This window comes from Leucoraja erinacea, chromosome 32 (genome assembly GCF_028641065.1).
Source record: "Leucoraja erinacea ecotype New England chromosome 32, Leri_hhj_1, whole genome shotgun sequence".
Classification (NCBI taxonomy): domain Eukaryota; kingdom Metazoa; phylum Chordata; class Chondrichthyes; order Rajiformes; family Rajidae; genus Leucoraja; species Leucoraja erinaceus.
In genome coordinates, this window is record NC_073408.1 from 1184003 (window position 1) to 1205426 (window position 21424).

At 38.9% G+C, this 21424-nt stretch overlaps 1 protein-coding gene across 1 annotated transcript in view; it reads right to left on the minus strand.

The window, feature by feature from the left end:
• Window positions 1-21424, minus strand: part of kmt2a (lysine (K)-specific methyltransferase 2A) — a 100138-nt gene that overhangs the window by 30550 nt on the left and 48164 nt on the right. Inside the window, exons 12-25 of the mRNA XM_055660533.1 lie at window positions 20145-20240; window positions 19351-19471; window positions 17551-17664; window positions 16266-16450; window positions 14081-14251; window positions 13708-13818; window positions 11777-11850; window positions 9364-9560; window positions 6351-6457; window positions 6055-6192; window positions 5022-5180; window positions 2313-2430; window positions 1879-1957; window positions 870-1030 (exon numbers count right to left, since the gene is read on the minus strand). Coding sequence (XP_055516508.1) covers window positions 870-1030; window positions 1879-1957; window positions 2313-2430; window positions 5022-5180; window positions 6055-6192; window positions 6351-6457; window positions 9364-9560; window positions 11777-11850; window positions 13708-13818; window positions 14081-14251; window positions 16266-16450; window positions 17551-17664; window positions 19351-19471; window positions 20145-20240 — 1831 coding nt within the window. The remainder of the gene's footprint in view (window positions 1-869; window positions 1031-1878; window positions 1958-2312; window positions 2431-5021; window positions 5181-6054; window positions 6193-6350; window positions 6458-9363; window positions 9561-11776; window positions 11851-13707; window positions 13819-14080; window positions 14252-16265; window positions 16451-17550; window positions 17665-19350; window positions 19472-20144; window positions 20241-21424) is intronic.

Consider the following 21424-nt stretch of genomic DNA (forward strand, 5'->3'; position numbering starts at 1 on the left):
AATAGGCTATATGGAAATAAGTCGGGAGATTGGACAAATAGGACTGCTCTGAAAACAATCACTGACTCAATGAACTACCCATATGTTCCAAGAAAATACAATTTACAAATAAAGTCTGCCTGTACGGACTAGCTCAGAACAATAAAAGAACCTGAAGGAGGTTCCTGGTTGAGACAAACACAAGGTACAAGCATTAAACGTAGTCAGTAGTGCATACCTTTTGACAATTGAATGCATTTGCAAATTCTTTAATCAACAATGCAAAGTAACTTGATGCTATTCAGATTCCAAGGGCACAATTAAAATAAACTCTACCTTGCCGAAAGCATCTATTTTTCTTTCCCCATTCCTTTATAACAATGGGTATTCAAGTATTTAGCCTTCTCCTGAGAGCTTGAGGAAAGTTTCTCTTTCCAAGCAGAGCTACCTATAATGCTGGAGTTACCAATAATCACAAGGGTAGGTCACATTTCCCCAGTGAGCAAAGACAAGAGAGCTTGGAGCAGCACGTACATGAGGAAAGATGGCCCATCTCAGCCAGGAATAAAAAAGAGATTACAGTTGCAGAGAGCACATTGCAACCATTACTCTGAAACAGGAAACGGATGAGCTACCATACTTCGACACAAAATGCTGGAGCAACTCAGCAGATCAGGCAGCATCTCTGGAGAAAAGGAATAGGTGACGTTTCGGGTTGGAACCCTGCTTTAGACCGACTGGTCTATCGTAGTGATACATTCCAGGTCAGTTATCAAGGAATATTTTCCTTCTAGGCTCCGAGTACCTACCGAGTGTGGTTACAGCATACATCATATCCTAACTATGTTCTTTCCTACACACAATGTTCTCTGCTTGCACCATTTGTGTACCTGCTGGACTGTGCGGACTGTGTACAACGGTTCTGTTTTCACTGTGCTCTAAAGTGCTGTTTTCTTCTGCGGCCACAGGAGGAGGTCTATGTTCCAGGATCTTGCAGGTGTACACACATCGCTTCCTAGCATCAGTTGTGCTCCAGTAGACCCTTGAGCACCTGTAAATGTACATAACATGACAACAGTTATCAGAAGCACATGTGAGAGAAAATCAAAGCAGGCCAGAATCAGTGTTAGCCAACAATGAAATAAAAGAGCTAACTTCAATTTCTTTCAACTCATATTGTGAAATGTTTTATAGTTCATCAATTAAGGTGAATTCTTAAAGTCCAACATAACCAACTCTACTAAGGTGGAAAATAGTGGAAAATGGTGAACCAATTCATGAGGCAGATGATAGTTGATACCAAACTTAAAACTCCCACACCCCTTCAACTTTTATTCCAGATTTATTTTCCATGACTAAAATCTTTTTAAAAAATTGACAGAAGTGATGATATAGAATTAAGCAATTGAGGACAATTTTGCAACAACGTACTACTCCCACAGATCTGATAGAGATCACAGGACTGGAAATCAGGAATACAGTGTTACATCTCCAAAATCAGACCATTTCTTTCAAATGGGGCCTCTGCACTTAACGTGAACTAATGTTCATGTATCATAACTCATTTACAAGTTTAAATTCTTAATTTCATTTATAAATCAGCAACACAAAAAAATATTTACACCATTTCAAATTTAGAAGAATAATTCTCAATTTAAATGTTTGCATTTTGCAGTATTTCCTTTCACAATAGCAATCTAAATCTGGTCTGCTTGTGTAGATAAGAACAATCCAAAGGAACCAAAAATAAAGTGACATTTCTACATTAATTATTTACATCTTCATTGACAAATGCCAGAGCAGCTTTGGACATGCGGTGTATCATCTACCACATTGAGGAATTGTGCACAGAAAACATCCTGTGGCACTTCATACCTTAAGTACATAAAGAAAACTTACTGATAGCCAATGGGAAAAAGCTTTGCTTCACAATCAGAAAGATCATTCAGTATCCCCAAAGAATCTATTGTCATGGAACCTAGATTAAAGGATGGAACAAAATTAATATTATGGGAAATCTTCATCAGTAAATAGTTAAAACAGTTGTTTACTCTGCTGCAAGAAGTCAGCTAGTCACAGATGCCTTTTTCCCCTTGTGCAGTGCAAGCATTCACTGATTCATTGTAAAATTAAGTAAGTTCCAGATGGTACATATCGGACATCTGGGAATTGCAGCGTGGACCCACATAGAATACACCAAGTCAGATCTGAGATCAGCTGTGGTCACAATGATGACCAGCCTAACTCACACAAGTGCTCTCATCCATTTGCTCACCTGCCTAATATTCACATACTGTCATTGTTTAAATGCAATGTTTTGCCGTTATACTAACCAATCATCATGTGAATACTCTCTGGCTCCAGGCCCGTCAGAAACTTCCTTCTTAGAGTGATGTCTTCAAAGTCAACGAAAATCCTCCTTAACACCTCAAATCCATCCTCAGCGACAGTCTACAACAAAGATCGCGTGTTACATTAGAAATGAGTGGGAACATATAATCACATCGCATTTCACTCCACACAGAAAATAATAGATTTAAACGCCACATTCATCTTGCAAACCAAACAATAAGGTTTCACTCAAGGCTCTAAAATTACTATTCAGACTTCTCTGACAAAAAAATCACGCAAGCTGTGGTGTATTTTTTAAACAACACAATTAAGGCAAGTTACGATTACCCTGTTATCAGTGGTCAAACCCTTTCTCAAAATATGAATGAAAACAAATCAGCTTCAACCACAGAAACAGTTCAGACATCTTGCACTAGCTGCTTCAGAGTGATATTGGCATGTACACGTGTGTCACTTTATTTGTCTCCACTGTCACAAATGGGTACAATCAATTTCAGCAATGGGAAAGTGAGACCAACTGAGTAGCTCTTTCAAAAAAGGCGGCAGAAATTGAATTGTGAGATATAAATAACGAACGGTATACAAGATGATAAAAACTGCAAAAACATCTTGCTCTGAATATCAAGCCCCCACTAAACAATTTACAAATATATCAAGAGAAAAACAAAGTTCTGTGGATTTCCTAAAGGTATTTGGAGTAAGTATTCTAAAATTCAAAAGTAGGTAGGCTTGTTAAATAACTACATTTCTAGCAATCCTCATTTTAAGAGTAAGAGTATAAAAAAAAAAACCTTGATATAAGGAAACTAAAAATAAATCTAAGGGAGAATCTAATTAGATTCAACACAAGTTTAGCAATAAATCGTTAATGCCAAGAGAAACTATTGAGATCAAAAGTGGAGGAATTAATGGAACATCAGTTTCAATATTAAAGTGCTGGAAGCAGCTGAGACAATTGTTCACATGCTAGTTATGGCCATCCTCAAATCCATATTGATTAGAAATTATCCCCTAGATTGGAAAGTTGTAAATATCATAAATGATATCCCTGTGTGGGAAGGAACAGCAGATACTGGTTTACACTGAAGATGGACATTATATGCTGGAGTAACTTAGCCGGTTATCTCCAGATATGCTGCCTGACCCGAAGTAGTCACATCCCTATTTTCCCAATTCTTATTTGGGACAGGTGGATAAGTATTTGAACAAATGTCTGCTGATCAGAAAGTAATGGGCAAGTCCTGTCTAACAAATCTAGCTGAATCTTTTAAAGTAACATTGAGCATGTTGGTAAAGTCTATGAATGCTTGAATTGATTGAGGTTGACAGGGAAGATAATCCAAAATCATGCTTAAAATCAGAAATGGTAGGCCAGGGGGGTTCAGAAATGAGTGCTTCATCTAATGAATACTGGAAATCTGGAACACTCCCTCCTAAAAGTTATTAAGATGGAAATTTTCAAAACTGATGTCACAGAATTTTTGTTCATCAAGGACACTGTTGCAGGCTCAAGTAGTTTTGATTAGAATCACTGTTGTACTATACACAAAGTAGCTTCTCCTAAGGTTATGTGATAGGAGCAGAATTAGACCAATCAACCCATCAAGTCCACTCCGCCATTCAATCATGGCCGATCTATCTCTCCCTCCTAACCCCATTCTCCTGCCTTCTTCCCATAACCCCTGACACCCGTACTAATCAAGAACCGTAAAAATATTCATTGACTTGGCCTCCACAGTCTTCTGTGGCAAAGAATTCCACAGAATTACCACCCTCTGACTAAAGAAATTGCTCCTTATCTCCTTCTTAAAGGAACATCCTTTAATTCTGAGGCTATGACCTCTAGTTCTAGTCTCTGCCACTAGTGGGAACATCCTCTCCACATCCACTCTATCCAAGCCTTTCACTATTCAGTACGTTTCAATGAGGCCCCCCCCCCTCATCCTTCTAAACTCCAGCAAGTACAGGCCCAATGCTGTCAAACGCTCATCATATGTTAGCATTCTCAGCAAGCTTTCAACTCTGTCATAATGACCAGAACTGTTTTTAGTGCCATTCTGCAAGACCAGATCAAGGGATATTTAATGCCTACCAGAGAGAGAGAGGATTTAATAACTAATCCTCTATCAATGCAGCATGGTCTCAGTATTGTACTGGAATGCCAACCTTGATGGTTAGGTTTGAATGGGACAAACGCAACACCATGACTCAGACCAGAGTGCTGGCCAATGAGCAATGTCTGATGAAGATATTGATGGCCCATAAGGACAAAGGAAATACGAGAATGTGTAGTCACCCCTTCAGACCAAGATCAAATACGATCAAAGCTGAATGTCTAACATCAACAGGCCTTCTCCATCCTATTCCAATATCCTATACTCTGAGCACTATGAGAATCAAATGATCTCATAAGGGGGTGTAGAACATATTTTTGTTTCTCATGAAAGATCCAGTAGCACCAGTTTGATGGCAAATTGGTCTTAAATGCTATGTTAATTTCTTGGTTGAAACAAATTCAATCATTCAGAAGGGTTTTCCTTTAACAAATGGAGGAAAAACACTTTTCTACAGCCCCAATTCATGATCAGCCCTACTCCATCATACTATTCTTTGGGACTTGCACTGCCAGTAGATGCTTCCATTGATGGACGGAATTATTGAGGTAAATTGCTCATATACCTTGAACCTACCTCTCCCTTGACCAGATCTTTATGTCGCTGACAATATACTTTCTTGTCATCCAGGAAGACACAGTTCTTTGCTCGAGCACACATGAAGTGATAGTTGCTCTGGCAAGATGTAAGGCAGCAGCCAACAGTCGCCCCGGATTTCTGACATCGTTCACAACGCTGAAACAAAAGGATGAATTGACATTGGCTATTAAACATCAGATCTTTGTTGCATAATTGGAAACTTTGGACTGTCATTTGTGATGAAATAGCTTGCTAAAGTTTGACTCTGGGGCAATGGTATAAAATCACCATCAGAGACAAAGGTTGCTCCTTTGAACTTGTTCCCCATGAGTGCTCTGTGCTAAATACCGCCTTTTTTTTGTTCCAGAGTGATTTATCTGTACAGCATATGTAGAGAATGATTAGTAATCAAGATTAATAAGATTCCAGATAGTAACTGTTCTCTTCTTAGGAGATTTATACTTCATTGCTCAAGACTTGGTTAAAAACATGTTTTTGTTATTTACTGTTAATTTTCTTATTTATATCATTATAATGCAATTACTAACTAATCTATTATATTGCACCCTACAGATTGGAAAGGTGACAAGGAACATCACTAGCATAAAAGCACCCTTTGTGGATATAAAGTATATGCAGTGAAATATAAAGAATTTCTTCAACAATCAAATTAACTTTATTCTCCGAGTCTGAAGAAGGGTCCCGACCCAAAACGTCATCTATCCATTTTCTTCAGTGATGCTACCTGAGTTACACCAGCACTTTGTGACTATTTTATCCTCTCAGTTGTACTGTTTATTTGTCTGAGCAGTCCTCTTTACAGATCAATGCGAGAACATCAAAGTCCTTGACCCTTTATTTAATCCAGATGGAGTACTTTTGGGGATTGGTGTTGAGGTGCACCTTTGGGTTCCTTTCTCTTTTAGCGCTACCTGTTGATTGTACTCCTATACGGTACGATTTGGCTGGATAGCTGGCAAAGCAAAGTTTTTCCACTGGATCTCTGTACAATAAACCAATAATAGCTCACCAGTTGTTTGCCTCTGATCACAGCCATGTGCACATTCTTCAACGAGCCGTCATCATCCTCAAACACTTCCGCTGACCACAAGGCACAGTTTATGTGCGTCCATTCATTCTGACCGATGTACAGAAGACGCCCAGAATCCTGGAAAGTTCAATTGATGCTATATCAATACTTGAATTCTAGGTTTACAATACCACTGGAATCTCTGTGTCCCAATAGTGAGTTAGTGCAATGTAAAATATTCTTTGCGATAACTCTCATGAAATACTGTTAAATTTAAATTGGTTGCAGATACTCACGTTTTTGTTGTCATCGCCATACTTCAGGCAAAGTACACACTGCCTGTTGTCTTCGACATCTGGTGGAGGGTCGATATCAGGGCTTTCTTCTCGACTTCTGTCCGTGCCTTACCAAGAAAACAAGCATTTTATTTCTTCATACTTCACTTAATTAACATTGCCAATGATTAATCGCAAACGTTCCTCTCTTTGACACTTTCAAAACTTCCACAAGATGCTACCAAGTTTGAAATGAACTGACCAAAATATTCTGTCAACTGTTGGTCAGAATTGGTATTTGCCTGGGAGCACTCAAAATACATGAGACAAAACCCCCCCACAAAATATGGACCAACTCAGGCGGCACAGTGTTGGAGATGAAAGAAGGGATCATCACTTAGTGGCAAGGACTCCTTACTACAGAAAAATGCCAGCTGCAGGCAACAGAAGCGCTCAATGTCATGGTGGTCTCAGGACTGGGCGTACGGGTTGAAGGTACGTAACTAGTGTTTTAACAGAATTAACTGCAGGGATCTTCCATTAATTCAGTTAAGTGACAAGAACAAATAAATTCTGTTGGCAAGATGCTGGGATGGAAGACAAGTATGGATTCCGTCCACTTCTTCCAGATCTGGACTGATAGCAGCAATTGCTTCTCAGTTGTTTAGTGGCAATTGATATAGTACTGAAAGTTAAAGGTCACTGATTGTCCTTCCAAGGAGATGGCAGACATTTAATAAAGATGCTGAAAGTGAAGCACCAACATCATCTTGAAATAAAAGGACTGGTAACCAGATGATAGATTGAAGATCAATATTTTTTTGCAAACCTGAGGATAATAATTTAATGATGATCAGTACATGCTGACTGGTAGGGTGCTGGGAAAGCTGATTCTGCAGTAACTTTCAAAAGGACAATGTTTTGTATATCAAAAATAAGAATATCTATCCGCGGGCCCACAGGGGAGTTTTTCTTACATGAAAGGGCTATTGGCTTTGTAGGTTGAGCCAGCATTTTATTGACCATCCCTAATGTCCTTGAGAGGGTGCTAGTGAACGTCCTTTTTGAACAGTGCATCCCTCAAGGTGTGGTATACCTGCAACACTGTTAGGGAGAGTGTTCCAGGATTTTGACCCAGCACTGGGGAAGGAACAGCAATATATCTCCAAGCCAGAATTGTGTGTGGCTTGGAGTGCAACATCCAGGTGATGGTGTTCTCTTCCTTCTAGCTGGTAAAGGCCTGGTGAGTTTGGAAGATGCCATGTAAGGAGTCTTGCCAAGTTGCTGTAGTGCATTCTGTAGATGGTACAACTGCTGCTACCGTGAATTGGCAATGGAGTGGGTGAATGGGGTGCTAATCGCAAGGGCTGCTACATCCTGCAGGGTGTAGAGCTTCTTAAGCTTCATTCATCCAGGCAAGTGGAGAGTATTCCATCATGCTCCCGACTTGAGCCTTGTAAACGCTGGAAAGGCTTTGGGGAGTGAGATCAGGACTCACCTCATTCTTAGAAAAATATTTCATGACTCACTCTTAATGCAAAGCAATTTTTTGCATTTAGATTTCATGGGCATTTGCCGGTCAATGGATGCAGAAAGAAGATAAAATGAAAGAATCACAAAATAAATACCAGCTGTGTTATGATTTGATCTATATTTAGTTCCAGGCTTTGAATTGAGTGTAATTTGCGGGCTTTAATCGAGTTTCACACAGAAAGACAAATGGGCTGCTGTTTAAGATCTGTGGGTTCCACTGGAGTCAAGCTCCAATATTCTTACTAGCTTGTAATTATAGCATTACGGGTTCCAGCATCATTATCGGCTATGCTCCTGCCTACACCACACTGTGATTCTTCCAAAAGTTGAATAGAAGAATGTCTTTTAAATTGCAGGACAAAAGGGGACAACCAGCCACCTTAATCAGAAACAATCTAGTCTTCTATTGGGGCAATTACATTTTCACTTATCTGTTGACCAGTTATCAGTGTGATCACACTAACATAAGAGCAGAACACAACCAGGGCTCAGCAGGCATTAATTTCTGCAGGTACACAAAATTGCTGGAGAAACTCAGCGGGTGCAGCAGCATCTATGGAGCGAAGAAAATAGGCAACGTTTCGGGCCGAAACCCTTCTTCAGACTGCTGAAGAATTTCTGCAGCATCGTTGTAAATTATGTCACAGCCACGAGCGAGCAAACTGGGATCTGGTTTTACTAACCACATTGACTGTGGTTCCAACATTGGTGTTAGGTGCATTAAAGACACAAGGTTCCATTTTCTTAAATACCCTCTCCCTTGATGCACCCTTTGTTTTAGGATAGTATGTGAAAATTACAATTTTAATATACTATGCTCACTAAAAACAAATAGGCAGAAAACCCTCAGCGTTGACGGCAGGATAACATTCAATCTAGATTTTGCATTTGAAAGATAAGTCTCTTTCTGTAATTTGAAAATCTCCATTCACAGCTTGTTTTGAAAATACAATACCATTACAGACCACTAGATGACCAACGTGCACAGTAAATGCTCCAGCGTGTCATTTACAATATGCAGCTCATACCACAAAACTAGAATTGCATGCTTTCAAAATAAGCTACGAGACACCACAAACACCTTGAGCCCATCCCAAACGGCCAACTAAACAGTCTGTTGAAGACTGTTTGAAACCTTCAGAATGTAGTGAGCAGAGTCTAGCTCAGTTATCCAGACAATGCTATGTCCTTGGGTTTGGCTCAGGTTCAGATTGGCTGTGGCTGGGACAGATTTTAATTTTATACCAAGCAGATCTTGGAGCGAGGGAGACAAGAGAAATGCCATGTAATTCAAACTCCAGTACCAAGGAGACTAATCACCGGCCCCAAGCTCCTTTGCAGCCAGGAATTCATTTAAACAATAACAATAGCCCATTCAACCCCTTTATTTTCTTCATCCAGTAAAATTGCACCCGAACCATCTTAACTCCATTCACCATGCTCTGTTTCATATCTCTATGCAAAGAAAAAATGTAGCACGGTATTAAGATTTAAGTTATACCTGCTGTTATTGCAAGTGGGGGCGCGGGGAGAGGAACCGGCGAGTCTGGATCTCCGGGTCCTTTTGGCTGCGGTGCTGGGATAATCTTCTTAGTGAGCGCAGGCTGTTCAGTACGTGTGCAGTCATCCCTCTCTTGCCACTGAGCATAGTTGTGATCAGATGATGGTGGCAACACGGCATTGGGAAGCATTCCGCTACTGAAATACATTAGATTCAACAATTAATATTTGCTCTATTGAACTCAGAAGCACTTTAATCTATTTTGTGGTATGTTAATGGTGTGCCCAGCAGTCTGTTAGGAAGATCTGATGGCCCATCCACAAACCACCAAATACAGGTAATTATCTCCACATTTTAAAGAAAAGACGTCACAGGGAAGAAATTAAGTTAAGTTCATGATAATACAAACTGAATGGGCCATATCCCATCTCTGTATTCTCCTTTTTTGGCCAATTTTCTCCACTTCAATTCACATGAGTTGGTTACTTATCTCTGCAATATATTTCCACTAAATGCAAATTCATATACCATTGCAATAGCCAGTATTAGGGCACAAGCATAAACAATGCCAAATGCCCCATGGGCATTACAACTAAATTCACTCCAATCCTTATCAGACCTTTGCACAAACGCATTTCCAGCAAGAGCAGAAACTTGTAATTTCCACTCCTAGCTCTGTGGCCAAAAAAAAGGAAACTACCACACAAGTAACATGGAATGGGAATGACTTAACACTATCTTGAAGGAGGTAGTTCAGTATTCAGCTAGTGTAAAGTCAAATGTCATACTGCTGTTACTAAGCCAATTATGTTTCATTGAATTGTCTGACAATTAACCAAAATCCAGTCAAGAGTTCAGTTTAGTTTAGTTAATTGTCACGTGTATTGGTACAGTGAAAAGCATTTTGTTGCGTGCTAACCAGTCAGCAGAAAGCCAATAGAATCTCATATAATAGAAATATTAAGCTGAAACACGACACGCAGAACTGGTTTTCAAACTTCTGTTGACAGAGTGGGGGTTTTACATGATACTATACATTGATACAGATTTAAATCCTGTGACCAAATCATATTCTCAATATTGATTTTTTTAAACTTGTTTTGAGGCATTTTGTAATTCTGAACAGGAAGCACTAAAATGAAGCACGAAAAAAAGCTGCTGGGAAATCAGTTTTCCTGCCGTCAATGCCAGAAACATTCAATCTGCATTCCTGACCTAGTTCCACATTTTAATCTACAATCCTGCCAGTGCCTGACTAAAAGCCATTCTTTATTTCTGTGCCAATGTAGGATATAAAAATGCATTCCTCTCTGGCTAAAATTCCAATTATCATTCCAGTCCTTCTACCTCACTGAAGATTCAAATCAACCGTCCTGTCCTCAATTCTGATACCACTTTCCATTATTGTCCCATGTTAAGAAATACAATTTCATTTCTGTCAGTGATTGAAGTCCCACTTCTATTAAGTCTCCAATCCTGTCCCTAATTGGTATCAATAGAAAATAGAACTGTACAGCGTCTGCCCCTTTGGCCCACCATGGCTTTGCTGACCATGCCAACCTCACTAATCGACATAAGCCTGTACATGGCCTGTGTCTCTCTATTCCCTGTCTGTCTATGCATCTGTCTAAATGCCTCTCAAATGCTGCTATCATATGTATTTCCACCACCTCCCTGGCAGTGTGTTCCATCCTGGAGTCTTGTCTGGCCCCAGAAAGTCTATTTGTGTCACTGGCTAGAGAGCCCCCTATCTCTGGCGCTCACATACACTTGAATCTGAACAACCGAGCCTGTCGAGGTGGCACTGACCAGATTGCTATGGTTTCTCTCTAAGAGGCAATCTCCCCCTTCCATCCAACATCTTCCAAAACTGTTTAGTTGTTATCTTCAAACCACCTCACCCCCAGACCCTAATTACAAAAAAGCACCTCAAAAACAGATGATGTGATGAAAGTAATCTGCATTGCCACGAGTCTTTTCCCATCCCATCCTCCACATCTTGAACTTCTATCTTTTTGATTCAGACCCATATTGCTGTTAAATTAAGATGCTCGTGTGTACATTTGTAAATCCCCAAATCAAGTTTTGATTGTTCTTATCCATAATTAATTCAAATTGTCATTCGTCTCAAATAAGAATGCAAATCTCAAACGTATGTAATTGATGTGGGGGGGGGGGGGTAAGGTTGACAGAATGGCATTGGAAGTTCAAATGTGGTCATAATGCAAATGTCTGATGGATCCTTGCTTGTGCATATTGTAGTCAGTCTCCACCGGCAGGAATAATGAAAAGCTCAACATTTCAGAGATTGGGTAGTTTCACAGCTTCAGGCTTTAGTGTCGCAAATCAAAATTAAAACAAGAAACATACTACCTTATTTTACACAATGGCCAATAATACTAATAATACTCACTTTGGAGTGACCTTATTGGGCTCCCAGAACTTGGACTCCTTCACACTAAACCATGGGAAGAATCGTTCCATTTGCTATGTAAGGTGCAAACACAGGTCAAGTTAGATGGAAGGCTGTCCAAGAGGTCAACTGTAATTTGTAAAGTTATCCTTTCAATTATCATCCCATATCTTAAATTTGAGCCAAGCAATTATGTATAAATAAACCAAGCAAATGGCCTATTCACTAGAACTGAACAAAAACAATGCTGCAAAAAAAACAACTCAGCAGATTAGGATAATGCCTGTGGAAAAGTACAATCATTAGTTTGTTACACACTTGAGTACAGTGCCCTCCATAATGTTTGGGACAAAGACCCATCATTTATTTATTTGCCTCTCTACTCCACAATTTGAGATTTGTAAAGAAAAAAAATCACATGTGGTTAAAGTGCACATTGACAGATTTTAATAAAGGCCATTTTTATACATTTCGGTTTCACCATGTAGAAAAATTACCTGGGAAAATGTTGCCTACCCAGGGGGTAAATTTGTTGATTCTGGATTTGTACATATTGTTTCTCATTGACTGACTGTGTTTGGTTCTGGTATACCAGTATCTGTTCATCATTAGTTGTTCATAAATAAATGAAATAACATTGTAATGTGCTATTAAAGTTGCCAGGGGTAAACGGGACAAGAAAGGTTGGGAACCCCTGGTGTAAGGTGATTGGTTCAATTGTGAAGAAGGAAGCTCACATTGTTATACTAAAACTGCTTCACCATCCAGGCTTAATATTTCTTGAGTGAGGTAACATTTCATAATAACTTCCAGAAGCAAACAGAAGTTGGGTTTAATTGCGTACTGACCTTAACTCTTAGGTTAATTATTGTTTGTGTAGGGGATTTTCCTGCAGAATAGTTCTGATATTCAGATAGGAGACACCAACATTAATTCATTTTATTAAATATTTGAAATATGCAAAACAAGTCTGAATGCACTCCTTTGTAGTTTAATGTTTTATGTTAATAACAAAATTGGTAAAATGTATATGTATGTTCCAAATTGTGTATATAAACAAGTTCAAAAGCTGTGTTTAATCTTCCTACATGCGTAGAAATGTTTCAAACCTCCTCGCTTTCAGCATAATTCTTACTAAGTAAACTGTCCCCGTTTCCATTTCAAATATGGGTCTGAAAACCTACAAAGGCATTCAAAAGCTTAAAAAAGCCATTAGATTTGACATGCTCCAAATATTAAAACTTTCACTGCCATCTATATGTTTTCTGTCATTTCTTCACTTGCAAGCTATTGTTTGTTGAAACAACTAATGTTAAATTATGTCCTGAAGAGCTCAAACTATGGGAAAGAAACAAAAATAAATTGAGAAACATCACTTCTCTTTCCTTTATCCTCCAAAAAATAATTGTCAAAGATTGAGAGGTGAGAGGGAGGGGAAGGGGAAAAGTAGAGGAACTTATTTCTGAGAGGCCGATGACAATACATTTCAGTGAGGAAACAGTACCTGCAGAGAGGAATCCATGAGGCCAGGAAGGGAAGCTAGTTGGTCAGCATTTTAGTGGAAATGCAGTCTAGGGATGCAGGAGTTGGGTCACATTGAAAGGATGAGCATGAGAGGAGATACACAGATTTTAAAAAAACCTGATCTCAACATTAACACTACAATTTTAAAACTTAAAAGAAAACTTAAGTGGATCTCGGGAACAGAATTATTTCAAAACTGCTGAAATATTCCGACCTAGAACATTAGATCCAAGATGAACATTTGATCATTCAGTTGCTATGATTAACCGTTGATGACTGTTGGTACTTGAAGACAGACTTTTTGCAGCACTATTGCATCTTAACACTTTAATGTTGCACCATTATTTTGTATCGATATAAAATAGGCAGTGAAAATCCCAGATAAATTGCTCTTTTTTCCCTCTTACCCGTATAAAGAAAGCCTTGACCATGCTATTGGCTTTTTTGTTTTCAGGCTGCCCACCATCGCAGTTCATCGCTGTTTGGATGATCTTCACAATGTCATCGCTGAACTCGAGCTGAACACAAAATAGGGAGATAATCAGCCACTAAAGTGTTTGGCAACAGATAGTATACTTTAGTGAGAAGACCTCGACTCATTTCATGGAGAACATAAGATGCAGTACATGGAATAGTCTTACATTTTTCTTAGGGATAGGACCGGTCTAGATAGATAAGGGTGGAAAGGAAAGGTTTAGAGGCGATATGGGCCCAATGCAGACAAATTAATCAAAGTGTATCTCTATTAATTCGAGGCAAGTAATTTAATGACAAACTTACCACCGAATTATATCTCTCCTGTTCCATCTTCCTCTTCACACCTTCCAGATCAAGAGGTTGCTCATCCTGCTGATTTACTTCCGTAAGAACGGGAGGATCAGGACCTTCAGGTGAACTTCTAACAGAGACAGCTTCTTCTGTCTCTGGATTTAAATCAGGTGGTTTAGCAGCCTGGTAGAAAGACAGCAAATGGAATTCAGCTGGAAAATCTTTCACATCACTTACAGACCATCTCAATTTCTATGTTGTGAAAACTTCAAATCGCATTATCAACTCTGGAGGAAGGATCTGCAGATGCTGGTTTACATCAAAGATAAACACAAATGCTGGAGTAACTCAGCATGTCAGGCAGCATCTCTGGAGAAAAGCAGTAGGTGACATTTTAGGTCGAGTCCCTTCTTCAGACTGAGAGTCAGGGGAGAGGGAAACTAGAGGTATGTAAAGGTGCAAAGAACAAATGAATGAAAGGTATGAACAGAACAAATCCGAGCCAGAACTGTGGTCTGCTTGACAAAGAAAAAGTTCCTCACTATTTTATAATCCAAATCAAATGTAGATATCCGAATAACAGAACATGTAAACAAAGACAGGACAATCTCAAATATGTGTTTATTTTACAATGCTCCTCCTGAGATTCTCATCCACATATATTGTTATGGAGAGCACATCTTTTGTGCAATTTCTGCAAATTATATATCGCAACCAGCAGCTTAGCTTTAAAAAAAAGAAATTCATTGAATTTCAAGATACAAATTTAAATGAAATTAGTCTCTTACAACAAACAACAAGGCCTTAAAGTTCAATCAGGCAGGGCTGTTTTCTTTTCTGAGACGGATGTGTAAGAATTGATATTTCCCCAGAGAGGAATGCAATTGTGAATGTTTCTGGTTGATTTATGCTACTCAGGAAATATGACTTTGGAGTTATGTCATGAATCATAATTAATTAATTCCTTTTGGTAAACACACAATGTCATACCCCCAGGCCCTGATAACCAAACCTGCCCCACACCCCTACCCTAACTACAGCCTCTTGATTTACCAGCATAATCAGAGGCACCTAACTCAAGGTTCACCAGCATTCAACCCACCCTCACACCACAGTCCAATCAATAATCTTACCAAACCATTGGAACCCCACAAATTGGCCCCTTCCCCAATTTACTCGTCTCATTTGGTGCTCTTTGTGCATAGAGCAAGGCCAATTCAGCAGCATCCACCACCTTAGACACCAATGATTTCTTAGTGATGAGTCCACAACCAAACATGGTTTTCCTTTGCTTCCTAATGCTGTACCTTTGTGGGCAATGAATTTCTTTGCCTTCAACTGTACAGTTCCTATCATAGTTAATACGACTAGATATTCTCTTCGGCATGCAGCATTTTCATAAATTTGAAAGTGTTCAGTGATGAAGTGTTTTGACACTGTGTACTTAATACAATATTGAAAATTCCTGATCTCCATCAGGAATCCATTGGAATGAAAGTAATTTCTCCCAGGAATACACAAAAGAGCAATAAAACAATTCATTTCCTTGCCCTCAGGGAATCAATGGGCATCCATATTTAACAAGTTTGTTCCTTGAAGTGCATGACTGTTGTCGTGGAGTTAAATATAGCAGCCAGGTTATAAATAAGTCTCACAAATATCTATGAACTTTGAGCAATTAATTACAGAATGCTGGCCAGGGCAGTATCGTATCAGAACCACTGCTCCCCTCCCCACAAATACTAACCAACTCTTCAAATTATGCCAAATCATTATTTGTATCCATTTAATCAGACAAACTCGAGGATTTAATTTCATCAACATGGTAATGCCTGGACCAGCACAACCTAGATGTATGGTCCTGTCCTAAGCAAATCCTCAGGCTATCTCGCGCTTTAAAAGATGGGCATCAAAACAGACCCAGGAAGACCATTGTTTCACTCGCGTTCTCTCCCTACCAAGGAAAAGAATGGAAAATGGAAACAGCATTCATCAAATCAAGCCAAAACTCATACTTCAAGGCTAAAATCCTTCTTCCAGAGTTATCGGTTTGATTCATTTCTGATTACGTAAAAACCATGCTTAATAACATGAATCGATAACAGCAATCAATGTATGAAAACCACAGGTGAAATTATTAATATGCTTTTGTTAATGATTTCTTTGACATTGTGATGAATGAGCAGCTTAGACTTACCTGCCTATATCGCAACAAGTGACTGGTTGTTCTAGAGTTTAGCAATGCAGTCAAGACTTGCTTTAAAGAGATTTGCAGCTCCTTGCCTAATGCCAGCCTCCATTCTGCAGGGTGTTGCTCCGTGCAATTTATGCATGTGTATGCCACACTTTCTGGAAGATTTGACAAGATTTCATACATCTCATCTGGGTGAAGATAAAATCAATGGTAAAAATTGTCATGCATAGCAAGACATTTTTCTGATTTTATTAGAACAGATTCTGTGTAATTTTATCATCAATATGAGGAATATTTATGAATGGAGAAAACTGTGCAGAGTAAAGGGTGCAAAGCACTAATGAAGATACATGTTGCACTAAACAAAACATCTGAATTGAGCAGATTCCTGCCAATCATAAATGTGGAATCAGCTAGACAATCAAACTAATGCCACTCCTTCAAATTGGTTTTGTTTTAGATACAGTGTTCGTGGGCAGGAGAGGAAGTGGAAAAGTAGAGCCCTCCTACAGAAGAGAGCAAGTTGGATAAAATAGATTACATTTGAAACAAGTTCAAATCTGATCGCTATCATCTCTCCAAATGTGTAACTAAACAAAGTGCCATCTGCCAATTATACAGTATGCATGTTCTTACGGTAGGCAATTTCTTACATGGATGGGCAGCTTAACAATGAGTAACTGAAGCTTAACTTAATGATGCACGATTCTCTCTGTTCCTATACGAATGATTTTAATTAACTAGCCAAATTATTGGGACAGAAACAAGAAACTACAGATGTTGGTTTACACAAAAGGACACAAAGTGCTGGAATACTCAGTGGGTTGGGCAGCATCTCTGGAGAACATGAACAGGTAATCTTTCAGGTGAAGATCGTTCTTCAGAAGAGTCTGAAGGAGGACCCCGACCCAAAACGTCACCTGTCCATGCTCTCCAGAGATGCTGTCTATCCTGCTGAATTACTCTAGCACTTTGCGCCATATTATTGGGGCAATTACATGTTCGGTCGTGGAAATGGGAGGAAAGTACAAGCAACAGTAGTGTCGCATTAAGGCTAGAAAAAATAATTAGGGATTCCAAAAACATTTAGCCAGAAATAGTTACATGAAATACTAAACGTGAACTTGATAAGCTACTGTGATAGAAAGCATTCTGCATTTATACTTCGCACTGAGAGCTCAAAACAAATTAAATCTAAACAAAGCAAAAACACATCAACCAGCAATTGTATCTTTTTAAATGGGCTGTCAGTTTTCATCCAGAATACAAAGTCTGCTCTTCCAAATACCTGACAAGCTTTCACACTTAGCATGAACCCAACGATCACACTTTCCACACTGCATCATCTTGCTTTCATAATCATCATCATCATAGCACTTGTCACACAGTGGACAAAAGTTTCCTAAAAATAAACAGGAAATGACCATCAATGTACCATGTATCCTTCCAGTACTCTTGACAACGCACAACACTGCTGGACACGCGCCTGGTCATAATTTTATGAAAATGTGTTTGCATTCTATTGCTCAATACATTTGGAATCACATAATAACATAAAGCATACATAATGGAGGCTAATCATGCAGCTGCTAGGTTACACCACCAACCAACAATGCACTGAGGAAAACAAAAATAGCTTTTTAAATGGATTCATGAACAAATAGAAGAGAATCACAGACCAAAATTCGCCCAATTGGATTTAATTAAATCAGAAATGTACTTATTCTGCTACCAGAAAACAAAGGGACTCATGAATATGGTTAAACCGATTTTATCTTTTCTTGGGTTTCAGCTGATTCGGGCAGAGCATACCAACTGATGAATGTTGTCTCTCAACAGTGACGTGGTAATCACACAATTTAATCAGTGAATACGACAGTAGTGACAAATTGATTTCAATTTTTAAAGGGTCAACAAATGCATCCCAAATTTGATATAGGCATTAAGCAGCTGTCGCCACCAATCAAACCAGAGATCTCAGTCTCCCAAGTTAGCTCTCATCTCATTGCATTTCCCATCACCTTATCGTTTATGCATGGTCCACATCAGAATCAGGATTATCCTGCTATGAAATGGCCTGGCATCTTTCCCGCTCCTTGTGAGGAGTGCAAGGGTCAGAAGGACAATCAGAGCCCCCTAAACCTAACCCGGAAAATGACTCAAAATCAAGAAAGAGTTCAAGTGTCAAAGCTGTACAAGTTACTGATGCTGTTCGTGGAAGTTCCTCCAGACAAGCTGGTCTTTTACTAGGTAGAAACTTGAAAGTTAAACCAAAGCCATGTGAAGAGATTTGAAATTATAGATCATCCAGGGATTGCTGTTTAGTTTGCACGACAACATCAGCATTCTTCTTTCTCTGTTTGGCTGTTAATAATATTGTTTTACATCTATAACATGCAAGTTTGTAGAACACACAAACATATATTGACAGCTAAAGTAATTTTGTGATGTACAAGACCCCTCCCACAACCCCAGCAAATATTTACTAATAGGTTTTCTTTAAAAAATAAAAAACTACAGCTGTAAAAGACACAAAATGCTGGAGTAACCCTGCAGGTCTCTTAAGGAGGATTCTCTGGAGAATAAGGATAGGTCAGATTCAATCTTTATTGTCATTGTGCAGTGTACAGTACAGAGACAATGAAATGCAGTTAGCATCTCACCCAGAAGACCAAACATAGAATAATGAGCAATAAATATATATACGTACATACAGTAGTAGTAGTGCAAGTGCCGTTTCAGGTTGGGAATGTCCCAGCCTGAAATGTCATCTACCCATGTTCTGCAGTTACTCCAGCACTTTGTGTCTTTTTCAGTAAATCAGCACCCCCAGTTTCTTGTTTCTACACTCATGTCTTCTGCCAAACATCATGTTTTTTCCATAATTGTAAAGTCCCTTTCACATGAGAATCAAATATTCTATTTTCTTTTAACAAATGACAACCATGATTCTCATCATCTAACTTGTTGTGGGCAAAGCTTTACTAGAAATCTGTATTTCTTTGCTTGAAAATGACATGAATTAAATTGCTGCATTACAACTGGTGTCCAGGAATGACAGTTTGATGCCCAAAATACACACACTTACCTTTATCAAAGAGTTTTGCACATTCGTGACATAAAGAAAAATCATGTGACCACTGTGCTTCCCAGCCTTTCCCTGGTGTTGTCGCTCCACAACTTTTACAGCGTACACATTTGGTGCATATCTACAGCGGAGGAGATCTTTATTAGAAGACATTAAGGTGATGTCAAATTAAAACAGAATATAAGAAGAGAAAAAGATCACCAACAGAAAGAGATAGAAGCGGACAGGAAAATAGTGACATCTAAAGGATAAACAATTTGTTCTGATAAAGAATCCAAACTGAAATGTTGAAATCTTTCACATTCTGAAGAGATTGCTGTGTATTTACAACATTTTTGTGCTTTCAGTTCAAATTTCTGGACTTCAATTTTTTTTATTTTTAACAAATCCTGAGCACATGAATATACCAATTTAAACCCAAGCTGGAGAGGTTATTAATTTTCCTGTGTTCAGTTGGGAGATCAAGGGAACCCAGAGGCGGTTGGGGAAGGTGATGAGCAGAGGGTGGTGGAGGAGGGGCAGATGGGTATCTGCAGATGTTTGAGGAGGAAGAGTCAATTCAATCCTGAATTGAAGTATTAAGCACACATCAATTAAATGTTGCTCTCAGAGAGCTTGGGCTGATCCTGTATTATGTGTTCCATAATGAATAACCATATTAATAATGAATTGCATTGTTAGTTTGATCAGTGTGAATTCTACATTAAAATAGAGGCAGGTCATAGATATGCCCACATAACGAAGAAATTAAATGGTTCAACAGTCACAACTTTGCGCGAATTAACAAAATTTACCCAGACTTTCTTTTTCTTAGTTGGTTTTGTTGGGTAGTTGGGTCCCAGGCACTCTGGATGATAGCTGTTTCTGCACTTGCCACACTCAAGAAGCTGCTGTGTTAAAATAAATGTTTTAAGAATTGATGTTTTACTTTTCACATGATTCAGCACAAGAAACAAATTATTCAGAACTCCTCTCTCCCTTGGGGAAATTCAGCATTATTCAGTTCCACTTGCAACCTACCTCCATCCTCATTAACACAATGAGAAAGAATTAAAACAACTGCTGGTTACAGTTCATCAGCTTGTAAAAACAAAGACAAGCTGAGGTTTGAAATGTAAATTCCAAACTGACTATTGTAAGGGGAAGCACCAGAGCTCTTGCAAAAACTAGCCAAGCAAAAAAATAATCTAAAGGAAATTTAAATGGATGATCTTTATCTGAATAACATATTGATACTAAATAGATAGTGCATTCATGCAATGGTCAATCAAGATAAGACACATTCTCTTCAAACAGATGTTATGACAGTTCATGTAACAGGTGAGTCATCTGTCCGATTACACACAATATCTCCTGATTTCAGCTGAGCCTCAGTCTTTGGTATCTCTTGGCCTTGTCCCTCAGTAGCAACAGCATGGAATGAAGACAGGTCATTTACCAGAGCTAATGTTCACAAACAGGAACATGTAGAAGGGTGAAGATAACAGCTTAACTTAAAATGGGAGAATATACGTAACTTTTTATAATATGTTCTTTGACAGAAATAACTGATACTGAAAGAAACTGATGATTTTTCTTGTGGGAGGAGTTGTTGGCATGTTTGAGAAGGCAGAATGTCCTAATAAGTCTGAGTTTGAGTTAGAGTTGATTTATTCTCACTATGTTTTTTAAATAAAACTAACATCCACCTCAAGATCCACATTCCATTTCTGTAGTATTATAATGTAGATAGATATAAAATGCTAGACTAACTCAGCGGGACAGGGAGCATCTCTAGAAAGAAGGAAAGGGTGACGTTTCGGGTCGAGACCCTTCTTCAGACCGAAAGTCAAGGGAAAGGGACTTTCGTTTCCCTTTACTGTGACTTTCAGTCTGAAGAAGGGTCTCGACCCTAAACATCACCTATTCCTTCTCTCCAGAGATGCTGCCTGTCCCGCTGAGTTACTCCAACATTTTATGTCTATCTTCAGTGTAAACCAGCATCTGCAGTTTCTTCCTCCAGGTCTCTATAATGTTCAAGATGGAGGGGATAGGAAAGGAATAAAAGTCTGGTACCACCAGAGCAGACAATGAC